This window comes from Sceloporus occidentalis, unplaced genomic scaffold (assembly GCF_023333645.1).
Source record: "Sceloporus occidentalis isolate IW3139 unplaced genomic scaffold, rSceOcc1.0.p SCAF_103, whole genome shotgun sequence".
NCBI lineage: Eukaryota > Metazoa > Chordata > Lepidosauria > Squamata > Phrynosomatidae > Sceloporus > Sceloporus occidentalis.
The window spans coordinates 655,961-677,737 of NW_028317083.1; the positions used below are offsets into that span (position 1 = coordinate 655,961).

A 21,777-nucleotide genomic window follows, 5' to 3' on the forward strand; every position below is an offset into this window, starting at 1 on the left:
AAAGGGCTGTATCATAAATATTACGGCAAAGATAAAAATTGCAAGAGCCCCTTAGTCTTAATGGCTACCATAAAGGCTACATATTGCTTGTATTACAGCACAAGCTAGTGCAACCTGGGCCTGATACAGTTAAATAATTACACAAATAATCAAAACCATTGCGATCATGCCGGTGGTTCTAATAAATACAGGGCCAATTGTATAAATGGTGCTGTTACATTTAGTTTGATGCAATTTATTTTAATAAATGAATCAAAATAAAATGATTCCTCTTCCATCATGACATGAGTCCCATCAGGCTGGCGCCCAAATGTCATCTACCTTAAAAGGATCTTTCCATTGATGATTAACAAAGCCCTGGATCCTAAGGTTTCGGCTCTTGGAAAGGGGTTACCCAAAAAAACAAAGTGGATCGCAAGGAAAATGTCACAGAAGAAGCTACCTTTGCCCAATGCCGCTACCTTCGAAAACGGCTGCTGGTTGTGTGGCTGTGGACTTGCATGCTAATGCACAACAGCCCCAGTGTGAGCCTTTACCGCAGCACAAAATGATCAAGACGAGACTCCTACTGTCCTGTGAAGAATATCATGCATCTGAAATCATAAGTTTCATGATCAGAAATGATTTTATGTATATCAGTGTTTAATTCTGTCATAATATATACATCTAGTACAAGAGATTGCAACTCGATACATACAGGCTCATCTATAAATGTTACAGCAACTTCAAACTGGCAACTTATTAATTCTGTCAATGTGATCTCTACATATGTTCAATTGTAAAGAAAAGCTACATAATAACACAAATACCTATTTGCCATGCCTAACTGGCATTGCCTTAAACACTCAGTGGCATGTGCCAGGCTGCTCAGCCAATCATAGGCCAGCATGCGGAATTCAAACGGTCATTTTCTTTCACCTCTCAGCGCACTAAGAAGTGTATTCCTTTGAGGTCATTTTCTTTGGGCTTTAAAAGACTACGGCCATGGAAAAACGGAAGAGAGAAGTTGATGGAGAACCTGCAGGTGTGATGGACCAACACCAGGGACAAGAGGATGGACCACCTGCCAAGAAGAACCACCTAGGGGCTGTACATCTTCCAGAACAGCCCCTTGACAACACCATGGGGACACCTGCAGTGGATCCATCAGCAAGTGAAAGAAAGAAAAAGAAAAGGAGAAGACAGAAGAAGAAGAAGCACCACCAAGCCTCAGGAGGAGCTATTTTGTTGAAGAGGCTTTCTTTCCAGAGAGTGCTTGGCGAAGGCGGCTTCGGAAAGGTGCAGAAGGACTATTTATTTCTTTTACATGTAGATTCTCAGACAAACTGCTTTATTTAGTTCATACAGATGATGGTTCTGTCATAGTCATCTTGTTACATGATACATTTCTGTACTCCTTGTACTTACATTGTGAAGGTCTTTGCAGATTGGAAATTAGAGCCATTGGTTACTGTTAATATTTGTACTACTCTTATTATAGGATTGTTTTATAAGTTAATATGTATTAACATCACCTTTATTTGAGGTTACTTACTTTTAAACTGTCTGTTTCTTGGTCACATGGCTGTAATTTATGGGAATATATGTTTCTTTACATTTTTAAGCAATATGCTGTCTTCTGCGCGAATAACTTGTTTGTTGTGAATTTTGCTAATAAAATATCAGTCGTTTATAGCCGTGTAGATGGATGCGTATTTATGTACTGTATGTATCTCTATCTATCTATATATGTTTCTTGCTTCTTACGTGTAATTTGAAATTAATTTAATGAGACAGGATAATTAGGTTACTTATAGCTATGTCTCTAATGGAATCAGGCAGTTGCTGCATGTTTATTATACCTTAACCGAGTGCAGTTATTTGGGACAAGAAAAAAGGGAAAGTTTGGTAATTATTGTACTGTATTGTATGGCTAATATTAAAAATTATTAGTAAACTATTTTCCCAGAGGCTTTATTCTCATATTCTCCTATATAAAGCAATGGGTCTAGCTTGATGGCCATCTAATGCATTTAAAAGGATGTTAAATATGATTAAGTGAGCGGGGGCACTTGGCAGTCGTCGTTACCCTGGGCTTTTATTAATATTGGGCAACTCTGCTGCTTTGGGGTTTATTCACAAAACAGCGAGTTTGACGGTGAGGTCGGGTCAGGTAAAATATTTGAAATCACTTGCATTTTGGATTGTAAAGGCCAACCCTGGGGAGTTTTACTCCTGCAATAAATTGCGTTAACACAATATGTCTGAATAGATTCCATGGGCAGATCGGGTCACAATGAAAGAAGTCATTGGCATTTCGTAACGTTACTTCATGATCTCAGTGACACTGGTTGTTTCTTGCTGTATATTAACACGTTCATTTAATTGGGATAAATAGCATGTTGACATCAACATTCAATGCCTAATGGCACATATCACATTTACTGATACAACACGCTCGGTTACATAACTATATGTTAACCTTGGTAGTATGGCAGCCCGGTAATATATTCTCACATAAACCTTGTTTGGACCTGCTTGGCTTTTCAAATAATGTAGATTGAATGTCATTTTTAACAATTCCCTATATGCCACTCTGCCCCATAATATGCCTTGTAACCCCTTAAATGCTAGTGTGGCATATAGGGGTATTAGGCATTTCTGGAGGCAGAGTGGCACATAGGGGGGTCAAAAGGCATATCATGGGGCACAGTGGCATATAGGGGGTATAAGGCATTTCTGGGGCAGAGTGGCAAGCCTGGGTACAGAGGTGCATAACTGGGGGGCAGGTTGGAAAATAAAAACCAAAAAAATATTTTTCTCAATCATAGCTGTTATTAAAGAAATAATAATTGTTTACATAGTTACATGAATTAACATTTACTAGTAAAACTTATTTCCTATAGGGTCATCTTATATTCAGGCTTTTTCTTTTTTTCCTAAATTAACATACAGATGTTGGGGGGCATCTTATAATCGAGGAAATACGGTAGTTTACATTTGAATTAATATTTACTAGTAAAACGTTTTAGGTATTAAAACCTAGTTAGGGAAATATCGTGTTTGGGTTCTTGTACCTTTTAAGATAGCTTTTACTATTATGTCATAGTAAAATAAAAAGGCGATTAGAGAAATGTCATTGTGATAGAGATTGTGTTGTTTTTAACACTTAGTTTGTTCATTAAATAATTTTAAACAAATACTTAGCATTTTTTTATCCAATTAGTAAAAAAAAAATCAAAAAAAAAATAAATCGGCTAACTTCACATAACGATTCTATATGGATCATTTTGGATTTTTTATTAGCACAGAGCAACCTGCAAAACACTTCATGAAATCCAATTCTAATTGGACTAGACTAGGATCACGACCACCAAACTAATGAACCCTATTCTTATGGAAGATGCAAGTAGTCAATCGTGATGTAGTTCCTTGAGGAAGATTTCAATACGGACCCTAAAACATATGAATAGGACCCCATTGCTTCATGTTCATCACTTTGGTAGATGCCCTCCAACAATGTTGATACTTGGCAGATATGCTGCAGCATCATTATTACATATGACACAGTTCTATTAAATATGAATTGTTTAACATTAGCTTGTCTTTGGACCGTAAAATACCCGGACTCTCATACTGTGAACTAATAGTCTGGTCCGGTTCGGTAGAGGATTTTTCTACCAATACAAAATAGAGCTTTGTTAAAATATCTAAAACGCAGTGATCCGCCCAAAACTCCCAGGTAGGAATACTTAATACTAATCTTGTAAATTGTACATCCATTCACTTACAGGCATTGGCGAGGCAGAGAAGATTGGAAAGGGCATTAATATAAGGGACAGAACTTAAGGCTATAAATATAGCATTCCTTGGCTGCTTGCATCTTCCATAAGAATAGGGTTCATTAGCTTGGTAGTCGTGATCCTAGTCTATTAATTAGAATTGAGAATTGGATTTCAGGAAGTGTTTTGCAGGTTGCTCTGTGCTAATAAAAAATCCAAAATGATCCATATAGAATCGTTATGTGAAGAAAGCAGGAGGAATATTCTTGTAAAATCCCATTATATTTGGTAAAAGGGGCCCAATAAATGAAGGGGGATGTCCTATTCAAGAGGGACACAGTTTGCTCATTAAGTATGGACGACGCGTTTATTCTTCTCCCTTTAAAGAACAAATCGATTAGTTGGCCGTTTTTTGTTTTTTTTACAAATTGGATAAAAAATGTATTCGTTTATTTTAAATTATTTAATGAACAAACTAGGTGTTAAAAACAACATAAACATGTTTCACTGTACTCTGCACACAATACTTTCATCTCTTTATCACAAGGCATTTCTCTAATCGCCTTTTTATTTTACTATGATAATAATAAAAGCTATATTAAAAGGTACAAAAACCCAAACACAATATTTCCCTAACTAGGTTTTAATACCTAAAAAGTTTTACTAGTAAATATTACCGTATTTGCTCGATTATAAGACAAGGTTTTTTCCAGAGCAAATGCTCTGAAAAACACCCCTCGTCTTATAATCGGGGTCGTCTTATAATCAGACCTCAAATAGGTCTGACTATGAGACTAAGATCCAGATCGACCTGGATCCTCCTGTGTTATGCCCTCCCCCCTCAACTTACCGGTGCTTCTGAGTCCCCGGTGCTTAGTACGGGCAGCGTGTAGAGCTCTACGCGAAGTTGTCTACACGAATTGCGTAGAAATCTACACGCTGCCCGGACTAAGCACCGGGGACTCAGAAGCACCGGTAAGTTTGGAGGAGGGAGGGGGAGGGAGTGTTAAATGGGGGGGGGCATAAGGCATTTATGGAGGCAGAGTGCTCTGTAAAATGCCTTTTAACCCCCTTAATGCCACTCTGCCTCCAGAAATGCCTTTTAACCCTCTATACGCCACTCTGCCTCCTGAAGTGCCTTATACCTCCCTATATGCCACTCTGGCCCCATAATATGCCTTTTAACCCCCTAAATGCCAGAGTGGCATATATGGGTATAAAGCATTTCTGGAGGCAGAGTGGCACATAGGGGGTCAAAAGGCATATCATGGGGCACAGTGGCATTTAGAGGGTTAAAAGGCGTATCATGGGGCATAGTGGCATATATGGGGTATAAGGCATTTCTGGGGCAGAGTGGCAAGCCTGGGGGCAGATGTGCATAACTGGGGGGCCGGTTGAACAACTGGCCCCGCCCCTTCCTTCTCCAGAACCACATGGCTGTGACACTCATCTAACAGTAAGTATAAAATTATTATTTGGGATACTGAAAGTTAGGGGAGGTGGGGGTTAATTTAGGGGCAGTTATGGTTAATGGGGTGTTTAGGATTAATTTAGGGGCAGTTATGGTTAATGGGGTGTTTAAGGTTAATTTAGGGGCAGTTATGGTTATTAGGGTGTTCAGGGTTAATTTAGGGGCAGCTATGGTTAATGGGGTGTTTGGGGTTAATTTAGGAGCAGCTGTGGTTAATGGGGTTAATTTGAGGCAGTTGTGGTTAATGGTGTGTTTAGGGTTAATTTAGGGGATGCTGTGGTTAATGTGGAGTTTAGGGTTAATTTAGGGTACTTGTTTTGATGGGGTATTTAGCGTTAATTTAAGGGTAGTTATGGTTAATGGGGTGTTTAGGGTTAACTTAATGATGAGAACTGAGGGTTAATTTAATTAATTTAATAACGTTAACTTAAGGTGCAGTTAGAGGTGGCAAAACTAAGGGGAATCTAAATCCTGGGGGCAGTGAAGTGACATATCTGTGGGTATAAGGCATATACAGTGTATAAGGCATATGTGGGGAGGGCAGCGTGGCATGTCTGGGGAGGACGGAGTGGTGTATGAGGGTGTATAAGGCATATCTGGGGCCACAGTGGCATATCTGGGGGTAGAGTGGAGTGGCATATCTGGGGAGGGCAGGGTGGCATGTCTGGAAGGCAGGGTGGCATGTCTGGGGAGGATGGAGTGGTGTATCAGGGGTACAAGGCGTATCAGGCACAGTGGCATGTGGGGGGTAGAGTGGAGTGGCAGATGTGGGAGGCAGCGTGGAGCGGTATATGTGGGAGGCAGCGTGGAGTGGCAGATGTGGGAGGCAGCGTGGCGTGGTATATGTGGGAGGCAGCGTGGCGTGGTATATGTGGGAGGCAGCGTGGCGTGGTATATGTGGGAGGCAGCGTGGCATATGTGGGAGGCAGCGTGGCGTGGTATATGTGGGAGGCGGCATGGCGTGGTATATGTGGGAGGCGGCGTGGAGTGGTATATGTGGGAGGCAGCGTGGAGTGGCAGATGTGGGAGGCAGCGTGGAGTGGTATATGTGGGGGGCAGCGTGGAGTGGTATATGTGGGGGGCAGCGTGGAGTGGTATATGTGGGAGGCAGCGTGGAGTGGTATATGTGGGAGGCAGCGTGGAGTGGTATTTGTGGGAGGCAGCGTGGCAAGCCTGGGCTCAAATGTGTATAAATTGGGAAGGCTGGTTGGGAAAAAAAGACAAGAAATACATTTTATCAAAGTTTTTTTTATTCTGCTGTTTGTATTTAGCATCATTTGTTTATTAAATTATTTTAAATAAATGAAAAATTTACATTCATTTTTTTTATCCGATTAATCGAAAAAAATAATCGGCCAACTAATCAATTATGAAAATAATCGTTAGTTGCAGCCCTAGTTTACATGAATTAACATTTACTGGTAAAACTTTTTTCCTATAGGGTCATCTTATAGTCAGGTGTTTTCTTTTTTTCATAAATTAATATTCAGATTTGGGGGGGGGGTCGTCTTAAAATCGAGCAAATACGGTAATTCAAATGTAAACTACCATACGTGCTCGATTATAAGACGACCCTGATTATAAGTCGACTCCCCAAAATCAGTATATTCATTTAGGAAAAAAGAAAAAGCCTGAAAACGACCCTATAGGAAAAAGGTTTTACTAGTAAATGTTAATTCGTGTACCTATGTAAACTATTTTTTTAATAACAGCTATGATTGAGAAATATATTTTTGGGGTTTTTATTTTCCAACCTGCTCCCCAGTTATGCACATCTGCACCCAGGCTTGCCACTCTGCCCCAGAAATGCCTTATACCCCTATATGCCACTCTAGCATTTAAGGGGTTAAAAGGCATATTATGGGACAGAGTGACATGTAGGGAGGTATAAGGCATTTCAGGAGGCAGAGTGGCGTACAGAAGGTTAAAAGGCATTTCTGGAGGCAATGGCATAAAGGGGGTTAAAATGCATATCTGGAGGCAGAGTGGCATCCAGGGGATTAAAAGGCATATCACAGAGCACTCTGTCTACAGAAATGCCCTATGGGTTGACGGGGTGACCACATCCAAGCACTCTAAAAAGCAGAGGAGCATCAGGACTGTGAGGACTTACCCTCAAACAGAGTCCTCTCCTCTCTGTCCCCAGGGTCATCCCCGGAGGGAATCCCTTGCCGCTCCACCGCTGCAGTGTCTCCGGAGCTGGCAGGTATTCACAACATACCCGCTAACAGGTCACGCAAACGACCAGTCATTCCAACAGTGCTTGATCACGTGATGACATCACATGATCTCGCATGACCTGAAATTGCATTGTTTTCAGCACTAAATTAGCTCAGAAACCTCAGTATCTCATTGTCCTTGCACATTTTTGGCACAAGTTTGTGCCATTTTTTCCATAAATATCTCTGCCATATCATTCGGCACCAACAATGACTGCCTAATCTACCTCTGCACCTTCGCAGTATGTAACATCATTACGATGGAATGCTCTTTGGTCCACCAGCATTATCATCAAAATGCAAAATTCACATTCTCTCCAAAGGTTGTTTGCAATTATAAAGGATTGACCTAGTAACCTACAGACTCCTTTATATGCATACTTTGTCTCTTCCAGGTCTTTCTGGCATCAGACCTGAAGACCAACAAACAGCTGGCAGTAAAAGTTGTGAGAAAGAGAGCCATGCTGCAACGCCTTGAGGGCATTTTTGTTGAACGGAGGGTCCTTGAGGTTGCCACCGGAAGCGCCTTCCTAACACAGGCCTATGGCACCTTCCAGACCAAGGTACCAACAGGACTGTCTCTCCTCCGTCTCCCTGTCTTCCGTTACAATATGATCTGCTTGATCTCAGCGCCTAATGCTTTCCTTGGCCTCCACTCGCTCTGGTCTCTTTTCTACATTCATCTGATACATCTTTCGTTTTTTATTTATGTTACCTTTCATATGGTATTTAACTCACTAGAATAATATATTACTGGAATATATAATAATATATACTAGGGTTAATAAGAAAACACAATACCACAATTTGTGATAGATTTTTGTAACACTAAATGCTTTTACTTATATTTTTTTCTTAGTTTTGTTTGGAAACATTGACAATGTTATAGACAAAAAAAATACATCAATCAATCAATATTCGATAATGAGGTTGTTGGAAAAGAAGGCATTTTAGACGGCTATCTAACTATAACTGACTTGTTACGCAGGACCATCTGTATTTTGTTATGGAGTACGTGAGCGGAGGAGACTTGTTTTCCTATCTGGAGAAGAACGGAAGGCTAGATCTCTGCACCACAACGTAAGAAAACATGATTTTTACAGCAGAGGATTGCCATAGAATTAGCACATGAAAAGTAGACTAATGAAGATGTTACTGTACTACTGAGCCATTATAAATTAAAATGTTAACTCTTTAACGCTGCATTTTTTCAATACTTGTGTCTGATAAATGTTCTGATAATTGTCAGATTCTTTGCTGCGGAGATGGTGTGCGGGATGCAATACCTCCACGAGAGAGGAATTATACATCGGTAAGCATACCTTCTTTCCACATTAGAAAATTGCTTTTGCTCTTCTATCTAGCAATAACATGTATTTATGATCAAACTCCTTGAAGATTGGGCTGTTTTTTACATTTTTTAACTAAATGTTTCTGTGGTGTTTGTGTTTAGCTGTCATTTTCTTCCTTCTCATTTAGTTTACCCACACAAACTATATTTTGATTTAGTAACAAAACTTGTTAAATAGATTCTAATATTTGTTCTGCGCTTCGAAATAATCAGTGTTTTTATTTATTTATTAATTGCAAGTTATAGGGCAATTAGTACAAACAAGTAGCCTATTAAAACTTAATTTCCAGCACCCATGCCCTATTTGGGCCGATACAAAGGGATCACTGCTCACTTTCCACGCTCGCTTAACCCTATAACGTGCCACGCATGTGATCCTTAACGTTATGTTTTTTCTGTGATGTGCCCGGCCCGTCATTGGTCGTTAAAGAGCTAAACATATGGCACAAATCTATGCAGTTTTATTTGTTGAGGCATCGTATTTAGGAGGTAGAAAGGATACACTTAAACAACCGATGTAAGATAACTGAGACAGTCAGCTGCCAGCAGCGAAACTTAGGATCTCCAGTATACGGTCTTCCTGGCTTCAAATATATCCCTTCCAATGGGCCATCTGTCACGGACTGGGTCCATGCTGATGACTGCATTGACCCAGCGCGCCCAAAGATTGTGTGCAGGAGTCACAGTGCAGTAGTGGAGTTGGACAGGGCCTGGTTGCGGGGTGACCGCACTCACCTGGGTGTTGAGTACCCCAGGAACAGGCATGAGACATCTCACAAGACTCATGTGCGGGATGCTGCAGGCTGGGAGAATGGAAGCTAAGCAGGGAAATATAGCAGACACATAACAAGCAAGAGACAGGGAGACCAGGCACGAAACATAACCAGACAAGATATACATGTTACTGAGCACAACAATGAACAAGACAAGGAATAAACATAACCAGACAAGTTATACATAACACAGGGCACAACAGAGAACAAGACAGGGCACCCCGCTGCCGGGGATACAGGACAGGACACCCCGCTGCCGGGGATACAGGACAGACTGACACACATAAATACAGAAACTAGCCTAGGACTGTTTGATAACTATTGGAGATTCCGTCACATCTTCTGGCCATAGTATGCTTAGCCCACCACTACGCCAAAGTACTCCAATGGCGGTGGGTCCTAACGCTAATCCCTGCTGACAAAGGTACGAAACAAACCAAACATGAAATCCAAACACATAGCACTGAGACATACCTTTAGACTGTAGACTGAGATAAACAGAACACACGGGAGGGGCGCACCTTATAAAGGAAACAGAGCTGAAGCAGAAGCAAGGAATGGAAGATCAGAACAGAGCAAAAGGAAATCCAGGAAAGGGAAACTGAAGCAAGAGTGAGATATGCAGCTCCACAGCCCGGGTAGGACACATCTTATTGAACCGATGTTTAGTTATGGGTTTCTGACTAAAATAAACTAAACTCAAACTTTCACTCTTTGCAGAGACCTCAAGCCTGAAAACATCCTGTTGACTAGCGAGGGCCATCTGAAGATCGCCGATTTCGGGCTGGCGCTGGAGGGCATCATCGGACAAAGGACAGCGAGAGGACATGCCGGAACAGTTGGCTTTATCGCACCGGAGGTGAGAAACAGATAATGGATGAAATCTAATAATGTCACCAACTTTCAGGGATGTCACAGGCCTTGTTACAGTAACTACATTTGTAATTAATGTCCTCCAGTATCCTATAGTTATACGGGTGAAGCCTAGTAAGTGGATAGCTTGGATTATGGTGATATATTTATCAACATTGTTAAAACAATTCACATTTTCTAGAGACTTTATATTGAACCTCTTTTTTAAATTATTTGAAAACCCTTAGATATTCATAATTAGTATTTTGTTTTGGTGATTATTTTGGTGACTTTCTGGTATTTGGCAGATCTACCAAGGAGAAAAGTATAACGCCGCAGTGGACTGGTGGTCATTCGGAGTCATCTTGTACGAAATGTCCACCGGAGAAGAACCCTTCTACTGCGGAGACACGCGGGCGCTCGTGGTCACATCAACGCTGCAGGATACACCATTCTATCCCGAGTATCTGAGTCCAGCCACCAAAGATGTACTGATAAAGGTGGGTATAATCAGACTCTGTTGAATGATGTCATATAATGCGTTACATAGAATGATTTTACAAAACTACACAGAATTACACAGTTAAGAATGTTTAGTAAGAGTTACTGCCGCATAGCAGCCTTAAAAAGCTCAAACATTTTATCTTATTACAAAGTACCCTGTTCTTATTTCCTTTACATTTGAAAATGGACCCTTTGGCAAGTATTCTCTTGTATATTTGGGCCCTGACCCTGACATCTGCTCATCGGTAGCATCACCATATAGCAGCTACATTAAGCTTAATGGAGGATGGAGGGGAAAGACTAATGCAAGAAAAGACAAATTGTAGTAATTCAATTATTGGTATATTTGTTTCACTTAATAATTTGTTTCACTTTTTCACTGCTTTGAATATGATTATTTTTAGGGCTGCAACTAACGATTATTTTAATAATCGATTAGTTGGCCGATTAGTTAATTTTTTCGATTAATCGGATAAAAAAAAAATGCAATCTATAATGTACACTTTCATCTCTTTATCGCAATGTCCTCTCTCTATTCACCTTATTTTACTGACATAATAATAAAAGCTACAAGAACCCAAACACTGTGTTTCTCAAACTCGGTTTTAATACAAAGTTATTAGTAAATATTAATTCATATGTTAACTATTTTTCATTTTTAATAAAAACTATGAGAAAAAAGCCGTTTACATTTTTTTTTATTTACCAAACTGCCCCCGGTTATGCACATCTGACCCCCAGCTTGCCACTCTGCCCCCACATATGCCTTATACCTCTTATATGCCAGATTCCACTGTGCCCCCTGATATGCCACTGTGCCCCTGATATGCCTTATACTCCTTATATGCCAGTGATATGCAACTGAGCCCCCGATATACCTTTTACCCCCAGATATGTTTTATGCCCCCCTGATATGCCTAATATCGATATGCCTTATACCCCCTATATGCCACTGAGCCCCCTGATATACCTTTTACCCCCAGATATGTTTTATGTCCCCCTGATATGCCTAATATTGATATGCCTTATACCCCCTATATGCCCTGAAATTCATAATACCCCCCATACACCACTATAACTCACCCATACACCACTCTGGCTCCTCCCCCTCACATACACAACTCTGGCTCCTCCCCCTCCCATACACCACTCTGGCTCCTCCCCCCCATACACCACTCTGCCTCCTCCCCCCTCCCATACTCCACTCTGCCTCCTCCCCCCTCCCATAATCCACTCTGCCTCCTCCCCCCTCCCCATACTCCACTCTGCCTCCTACAGCAACGGAGGTTCACCAGGGAGCCGGGTAGAGAGGGAGAGTGGCGTATGGGAGGGGGAGGAGCCAGAGTGGTGTATGGGAGGGGGAGGAGCCAGAGTGGTGTATGGGAGGGGGAGGGGCCAGAGTGGTGTATGTGAGGGGGAGGAGCCAGAGTGGTGTATGGGTGAGTTATAGTGGTGTATGGGGGGTATTATGAATTTCAGGGCATATAGGGGGTATAAGGCATATCAATATTAGGCATATCAGGGGGACATAAAACAGAATCGAGGTCTCCTGCAGAGGATAATCCTCTCTGTGTCAGCCGGTGGGGGTCTGCATCGCACAGACAGCCTCCGTTACTGCCCTTCACTTACGCTGAGGCTTCTATGAAGCTACAGTGAAAGTGCCTGTCAGTAACGGAGTCGGGAGAGAGACAGAGCGGTGTATGGGAGGAGGGAGGAGTCAAAGGGGTGTATGGGAGGGGGAGAGAGACGGAAGTGAGAGACCGGCCGACAGTGAGGGGGATTCCAGGTCCCCTGCAGTGTTGCGGGGGATCTGGATTCTAGTGTTCTAATCCGATCTCTGTTTGAGATCGGATTATATAAGGAGAGTAGTTTTTCAGAGCATTTGCTCTGAAAAAAACCTCTTTTTATAATCGATAAAAATCGATTCGATTAATCGATAATGAAAATCGTTGACAACGATTTTCATTATCGATTAGTTGTTTCAGCCCTAATTATTTTATTTTTGGAACTGTTTAAATGTATGTTCCCATATAATAGCATTCCTTGTGTTCTGATGTTGCACATATACATGCAGTGACTCTGTTATTCACTCTCCTTCATTCTCTTTACAGCTGCTGTGTAAGAACCCATCCAGGCGGTTGGGGGCCACCGGACACATCAGATCTCATCTCTTTTTCCAGTCTATTGACTGGGAAGAGCTGGAGGCTGGGACATTAGATGCCCCTGTGTCGCTCACAGTAAGAAACCAAACAGAAACATACAACAGATAATAGGGAGTGTGTTAGAACGATAGCATATTCGTCCAATTCACATAATGTCTAGGGGGATACACACTAAGGCCTAGGAGGACAATTTGGGTTTTATTAGTTGTTGCGGTGTCATTAAATTGCCTCAGGGACTGGCTGTGAAACCAGGACAGACAGGACAGAAATGTAACGAGGCAGAGCAGTGAAAGGACGTATGTCTGTAACCTGGTGTTTCTCGCTCTGCTTACATGTTTAGGAACCTAATAATGATCTGGATGCTCTGCACACTTCATTATTTCCTGTATAAAACTAACATCAAGTTTTATTTTTTTCACAGTCATCACTGGACAGTCCAACGCAGCAAGTGGTAGAAGGAAGAGCCATATCGTCATCAGAGGCCATGAAGACACCTCTTGGCTCTACTGAGCAACAACTCTTCAATGGATTTTCTTTTACCAGCAAAAAGTGGGCCATCTAATCAGCTCAAGCTGCAGCCCTTTGAGATGTGACAACACTCAGCCAGATCACCAACCTGCCGCCACCACCCACCCTGTCCGCCGATCTCCAGCCCGCAACGCCCAGAATGCTACGCAGAGAATCTACAGCCGCTCTCTCTCTCCTCCTCTCTCCACGCGATACTCCTATGTTGAAATGTTGTTGTTTTTAAATGGTTTGAAATGAGTTTGTTACATTTACTTAATGGTTAATAGTTCAGTTTTGTCTTTTTTTTTAGGTTAGGATGTCCCGCATCCTGAGTTGAAGTTATAGAACAACGTGGGACATCACATAGTACATAGAAGAAGGGGCATAGAACTTTTAGGAAGTTTATTTAAATGTTATTGATTAAGGACTTGCTTATAGTAGGGGATAGTAGGGCATTAGATAAATATGTATTAAGAGGTAAGTAGCCTTAGGTTTATTTAAGTATCTACACAAGTTAAGATAAGTTAAAGACATATTGATGATAGTAGGGAATTAGATAAATATGTATTAAGAGGTAAGTACCCTGAGGTTTATTTAAATTTCTACACAAATTAAGATAATTTAAAGACATATTGATGATAGTAGGGGATAGTAGGGGATTAGCTAAATATGTATTAAGAGGTAAGTACCATGAGGTTTATTTAAGTACACATATAATACATATTTTAATACCTTTTCACCCTCACTATGCCAAAGTACCCAATTCGGACAGCCCTAACCTAGCTGTATTGCTTACCATGACATCTTTTCTGTTCTCCTAAAAAGCGAAGCCTCCCAGTTCCTTGCCTGGCAGAGTTGGTCTATGTGAAAAACTCTGCAGGGCGGCTAAGACTGTACAGCTTCCATAAATAACGTATCGGCGGATGACAACTGGGTAAGTGCGGAACCCAGTGGGGTAGAAGACGTTTGGAAGCAGGTGCTGGGAATGTAATCGAGCCGCGGTTCTAAGTGAAATGCTGCTTGTTTTATGAGGAAATTTAAAAAATGCGGGCATTTCTGCCCCATCTCCCTAAGCTGTCCTGCAACTTTTACCTCCCCTCAGGCACCAATATTGAGGCACCTGTGTTGGGGAGTGGGTGCTTTGGCATAGTGATGGATTTAACTAATACATTTAAAAAAATATATATATATATAAAAAAATGTTTATAGATATATTATAGATATGTATAATATTATATTAAAAAAAAGATAATATTAAGATAATATGTTTCATTCACAGAATAATTAATAGATGGCCATACATTGTGACTAATCCTCAAATTTGACATGTTAGATGTTAGGTGTATATTTTTTCCATCTTTTTTAACGTGACACGTGTATATCTTACATGATGCTCATCACCCTCTGATGTGAAATACCGTAAGGCTTTATGTAGACCCCAGAGGTGAATTTTTTAATCAGATATTTTAATGGAACCACCTTGATTAATTCACCGATTGTCAGCGAAGGGAAGCTACGTATTGCTGTTATGTGCGTTGGTGAGCAGTATGTAAAATGTACGTGTTAAGTTAAAATAGCTCCATGGTAAGCAATAACACTAGGTTAGGACCCACCAAATTGAGGTACTTTGACGTAGTGGTGGGCTAAGCAATCTATGGCCATTCACTAAAGTGTTCATTAGAATTATTTCTAAAAAAATTCAAAATGCTGCAACAAGGAAAAGGTACGAGGATTTGATTCAGCTTTGGGCAATGATATTTCAGTAAATAAAAATCTATAAGTAATCCGCCCATGTCTGTGCAGTCAGTAACTGTCTCTCTATGTAAACTGATTACATTGATCAGGAACAGAAGTGTCACAAATCCCCGTCCAGCAGCGCAATATTTCATTCCGTTACATGAAACTCTTGGTGATTTCTTGGTTTTCTAAGAATTTCAGCAGCAGTTTCAGTTGAGGCTGGAAAAACGCTGCAAACAATTGGTGCAACTATGACATATCAAGAGCTGCCTCAAACAAACTCTTTATGTCTTTCAGAACCTGAACATTCAATGTATGGAACGTATCAGGGGCTTTTGAAGGCCTGCAAGCAAGAGTTTTCGGAAGCTTCAAGGCTACACAAAAGTGTTGCCACAAAACGAAAACCGAGCCTTGTGAGCGTATTTCGCTATTGCCCAATCTCTCTTCTAAAATATAGCATTGGGGAAATCCAGAGCCTGAATGTCCTTGAATCTGCAGCATTTTTGCCTAGCTCTTCCATCCAACAAGACCGAGGATATCTACCTTCCAAGTAGGTATTGTTTGGCGCTATCCTTTGTAGCTGTCCCACTCTCATGATTTTTGTTGGCAGTGGAGATCAAGGGCCAGCTACGGAGATCATCTGATCTGTCGCTGCAGAGACCTACATTACAGCTCCCATGTAGCATCCTCCCAATTCTGAGCACCCAAGGTAGTAATCAGGACAAGGCAGGTGACCCCGCTTTTAACCACGCTCACTTCTGCCCCAATCCCCATCCTAAATATCTCTGACCACACCCCCAACAAAACGCTCCCAATTTGCACACCTGTAACGTAGGGGGTTAAGCTCTAGAAAACCTAAGAAACAGCATGAATAACAGCGCTTCCAATCTTATAGAGTGAGGACTGCCTTGGGGGGCAGGTATAAACATAAGGAGTCATGTTGCTGGCAATCACATAAACCCTACTATTACAGATCCCAAACACAATGACCCTCTGAGTGCCTTCAAGTGTTTACACCACATATAGACTTTGAATCCATTTGTAAATGGTAATCGCATTCCCTTACAGGCTCCTCATTTCCAGAGTAGGAACATTATCTGGATGGACAACAAGACACATTCCTATGAATCCCAATAACCATTACATCACCTGGGAATGGCTCTGCCAGCATTGGAGAGGTTATGGAACCACACTCTGTGCTTTGGAGTGGAGTAGAGCCATCACGTGAAAGGGAAAAAATAAAACGTAATCAGCAGGACCCAGCAGATCCAAAAAGGAGCAGCAATTCCTCTAAACCCTTCCTTATGCTTACACAGCAAAGATTGAAAGAGCCAGATGGACACTTGTTTTTGTGGGCGTGGCTAAAGGTGTGGTCAGGGGAGGGGATTTACGGAAACTTTCAATGTCACTCTAGGATCTATTTATAGAAGGTTATATAGAGGAAAGTATTTGTTCTTTCAGTAAATTATTTCTCAAAACCATTGGAAGCTTTGTGTTGTGTTTATTTTTGAATTTTTACATTTTGGTTTATTTAGTTTGCATTTCGTGTTTTCTTTTTTGTTCCACAACATTTGCCTACAGAAAATATAAAGTGTAATACAAAAGAGTTACAAATAGAGATACACAATAAGGATACTTATACACAATAGAGATACTTTAAGGCTGTGGTACCCTGTGGTCCCTTCATACTCAGCAAACATTCTAAGGACAAGGACTTTCTGAAGAAAGCTATTAGATGGTACGAGCTTTGTGTGGTATATGCCTCCCAAGTGCTACAAATGTTGTCCTGGGTATGATTGAATCTATTTGGCTTACTGGTGTGATAAGAAAAGATACATACAATGCAATGTTACACACTGTAACATACTCACACACAATAACACACTTACACTAATGCACCCACACACATAGTAACATACTTACATGCACACACATTAACATATTATATAGACAGATGCACACAATAACGTACTAACATACTAACACACACACAACCCAACATACAGACATACACATACAGTACAATATTTACATAGGTACACACTTTTAACATACCAGTTTAGTGGAATACATGGCCCTAGGCAAGCAGAGGTTTGAACACTAAAGGCTGCCTGGGGCTAGTCTTCCCCAAATGATAACCAGCCCAGCCGGGTCCAGACTGCTCATCCACCATGATGAGGAAATGCGCCTGGGGCTGGTCGGGTGATGCAGCGTCTAGATATGTCCGGCTGTACGCTGCATGGGCATTAGGGCTGCAACAACTAATCGATAATAATAAATCTTTGCCAACAAATGTCACTATCGATTAGTTGAATCGGTGTTTAGTGATTATAAAATGAGGGTTATTTCAGAGCAAATGCTCCCTGAAATACCCCTCGTTTTATATTCCGTTTCATTCAGTGTGACTCACAGCAGCAGTTACTACTTGCAGTTCTTCTCTGCAGTCAGTCACTGATGATTGTCCCGCCCATTTCCTTCTTCTAGTCCCTCCCTGCAGTAAGGGGCAGATTGGCCCCGCCCCTTTCCTTATAGCATCCACATGGCTGTGACACTCATCTAATTGTGAGTATAAAATTAATATTTGGGCTGCTGGAAGTTAGGTGAGGTGGGCGTTAATTAAGGGGCAGTTATGGTTAATGGGGTGTTTAGGGTTAATTTAGAGGCAGCTATGGTTAATGGGGTGTTTATGGCTAATTTAGGGGCAGCTATGGTTAATGGGGTGTTTATGGCTAATTTAGGGGCAGCTATGGTTAATGGGGTGTTTAGGGTTCATTTAGTGGCAGCTGTGGTTGATGGGGTGTTTAGGGGGAGTTGTGGTTAATGGGGTGTTTAGGGTTAATTTAGGGGCAGTTGTGGTCGATGGGGTTTTAAGGGTTAATTTAGGGGCAGTTGTGGTCGATGGGGTGTTTAGGGTTAATTTAGGGGCAGTTGTGGTTGATGGGGTCTTTAGGGTTAATTTAATGCTGAGGACTGAGGGTTAATTTAATTAAAGGGTTAAATTAGTTAACTTAAGGTGCAGTTAGAGGTAAAGGGGAGCAAACTAAGGGGAATCTAAATCCTGGGGGGCAGTGAAGATTAATCCTGTATTTATTTATAAAAGTATTGTGTCAGTGTGATGTGAACGGGTCTGTGAATCCATGAGGGCACTATGGCATATCTGGGGGGTATAAGGCATACTGGGGTATAAGGCATATCTGGGTGTGTGTGGCATATCAGGGGGTATAAGGCATATAGCGGATATAAGACATATGTGTGGAGGGCAGTGTGGCATGTCTGGGAGGCAGTATGGCATGTCAGGGGGCACAGTGGCATATGAGGAGGTATAAGGCATATGTGGGAGGCAGTGTGGCAAGCCTGGGCTCAAATGTGCATAACTGGGGGGGGGGGGGGCAGGTTGGAAAATAAAAACAAGAAATGCATTTTATAAAAAAAAATGTATTCTGCTGTTTGTTTTTAACATCCTGTTTGTTTATTAAATTATTTTAAATAAATTAAAAATTTACATTCATTTTTTTATCCGATTAATCGAAAAAATAATCGGCCAACTAAAGATGTAGTGTATAACTGCACATACACCTGTCTGCCGGACTTACATCATCATGAGGTCACTCAGCGGTGTAACAAACAGTGACATAGTTACACAAACACATTTACAAACACAGTGAAATACTTACACACGCAGAAACACGCTATTCCAAATATATAAACATACTTACGCATGCTAACATATAAACACACACACTTATATACATTGTAACAAACACACCTCTATCTTTGTTGGCTGAGAAGGGGGGATCCAGCAACATATTTGCACACACATAATAATACATAAAGTAGCGTATTTACACATACTCATACACAAACACAGTAACATACTTACACACACATACTCGCACAAACAGTAACACACTTATACAAATACACACAGCAACATACCTACACATATACGCACACACATACACAAACTGTAACATACACACAGCAACCTAGGGTTTCGGTCTGGAGACATTCTTTAGCAAGACATTGGTCACCTTGGAGGTGTGTTTGGGGTCGTTATCATGTTGGAATACTGCCCTGCGGCCCAGTCTCCGTACGGAGGGGATCATGCTCTGCTTCAGTGTGTCACAGTACATGTTGGCATTCATGGTTCCCGCAATGAACTGTAGCTCCCCGGTGCCGGCAGCACTCCTGCAGGCCCAGACCATGACACTCCCACCACCATGCTTGACTGTAGGCAACACACACTTGTCTTTGTACTCCTCACCTGGTTGCCTTCACACACGCTTGTCATCATCTGAGCCAAATAAGTTTATCTTGGTCTCATCAGACCACAGGACATGGTTCCAGTAATCCATGTCCTTAGTCTTCTTGTCTTCAGCAAACTGTTTGCAAGCTTTCTTGTGCATCATCCTTAGAAAAGTCTTGTGGGACGACAGACATGCAGACCAATTTGATGCGGCGTATGGTCTGAGCACTGACAGGCTGATCTCCCAACCGTTCTACCTCTGCGGCAATGCTGGCAGCACTCATACGTCTATTTCCCAAAGACAACCTCTGGATATGACGCTGAGCACGTGCACTCAACTTCTTTGGTTGACCATGGCGAGGCATGTTCGGAGTGGAACCTGTCCTGTGAAACCGTTGCATGGTCTTGCCCACCGTTCTGCAGCTCAGTTTCAGGGTCTTGGCAAACTTCTTATAGCCTAGGCCACCTTTATGTGGAGCAACAATTTTTTTTCACATCCTCAGGGACTTCCTTGCCATGAGGTGCCATGTTGAACTTCCAGTGACCAGTATGAGAGTGTGAGAGCGACAACATCAAATTTAACACATCTGCTCCCCATTCACACCTGAGACCTTGTAACACCAAAGAGTCACATGTCACCGGGGAGGTAAAATGGCTAATTGGACCTAATTGGGACATTTCCACTTAGGGGTGTACTCACTTTCGTTGCCAAGGTTTATACATTAACGGCTGCGTGTTGAGTTATTTTGAGGGGACAGGAACTTTACACTGTTACTCACTCGTTTACATTGTAGCAGAATGTCACTTGTTCAGTGTTGTCACATGAAAATATATAATACAATATTTACAAAAATGTGAGGGGTGTACTCGCTTGTGTGAGATACTGTATACATATATATATATATATAGGTAAATTGGATCGGGCGGTCTCCAACATGTCCAAAATAGTACATGGGAGCAGAATGACCGGATTTGAACTTATTATTTGTACTTATTGCCCTATAACTTGCAAAAAAGCAACAACAAAAAAACCATAAAAAGTGGGTATTTTGAAACTCAGGACAAATAGAATGTTTTTAGCATTTTTTGTTTTTCATTAGCTTTTGTAGAGGAGTAAATGATTTTTCAAATGAAAGTGAGAAAAAGGTGCTCTTTTCAATTTATCATCATATTTTATTACTTTTTATGAGAACTTACATGATATGATCCAAATGATATCTGAAGAAAGCCCATCTTGTCCTGTAAAACAACAAGAAATAACTTGTGTGAGTAAACTAAATGAGGGAGGAAAAAAATAACAGCTAAACAGGAGCACCGCAAAACTGTTAAAATAGCCTGGTTTTTAAGGGTTTAATAAAGAAATTGTGATATTCCATTATCAGATTTCCCATTAGATTTAGAGTTTGATCTGATCTGATCTTTTCCATATTGTCAGTTTTCTACTTTTGAAGTACTTTGAATTAATAACTTACAATTATTTCAATAAATAGCGGATATAAACTGTGTTTGAGCTCCTAGAGAAGTAGATTGCTCATCATGGAGTACCTGTACTTTTAAATGGGAGGTTTGGGGACCACAAGCTGCTTGGTAAATCCATGCATTTTATAGCTGGGGTGTCAAGGGGCCAGTTGCCTACTATATATAGGGTATTTTATTTTGAAAATGACATCACCCAAAAGAGGAAATGTAACTTATTTGGATACAGAACACTCCCTGAGAATCTACACAAAATTCTAAAGCTGTTGAATTTATTGTTTTCTTTTATGTAGGGCTGAAATAACTAATCGATAAAATCAATAATAATCGATAATGAAAATCGTTGTCAACGATTTTCATTATCGATTAATCGAATCGATTTTTATCGATTATAAAAATTATAATCCGACCTCAAACAGAGATTGGATTATAACACTAGAATCCAGATCCCCCGCAACGCTGCAGGGGACCTGGATTCCCCTCACTGTCGGCCGGTCTCTCACTTCCGTCTCTCTCCCCCTCCCATACACCCCTCTGACTCCTCCCCCCTCCCATACATCACTCTGCCTCTCTACCCGGCTCCGTTACTGACAGGAACTTTCACTGCAGCCTCAGCGTAAGTGAAGGGCAGTAACGGAGGCTGGCTGTGCGCATCGTGCAGACCCCCACCGGCTGACAGAGAATCATCCTCTCTGTCAGCCGGTGGGGGTCTGCATCG

The 21,777-nt window shown here is 41.3% G+C and overlaps 1 protein-coding gene across 1 annotated transcript; it reads left to right on the top strand.

Moving 5' to 3' along the window:
* The first annotated feature begins 984 nt into the window (after positions 1-984).
* Positions 985-13,655, top strand: LOC149283488 (protein kinase C delta type-like). Its single transcript, XM_089497446.1, has 9 exons — positions 985-1,153; positions 7,379-7,503; positions 7,847-8,014; positions 8,440-8,531; positions 8,701-8,763; positions 10,296-10,434; positions 10,736-10,927; positions 13,043-13,168; positions 13,515-13,655. The coding sequence occupies exons 1-9, from the start codon at positions 985-987 to the stop codon at positions 13,653-13,655; spliced, it is 1,215 nt and encodes a 404-aa protein (XP_089353572.1).
* Positions 13,656-21,777: the final 8,122 nt, after the last annotated feature.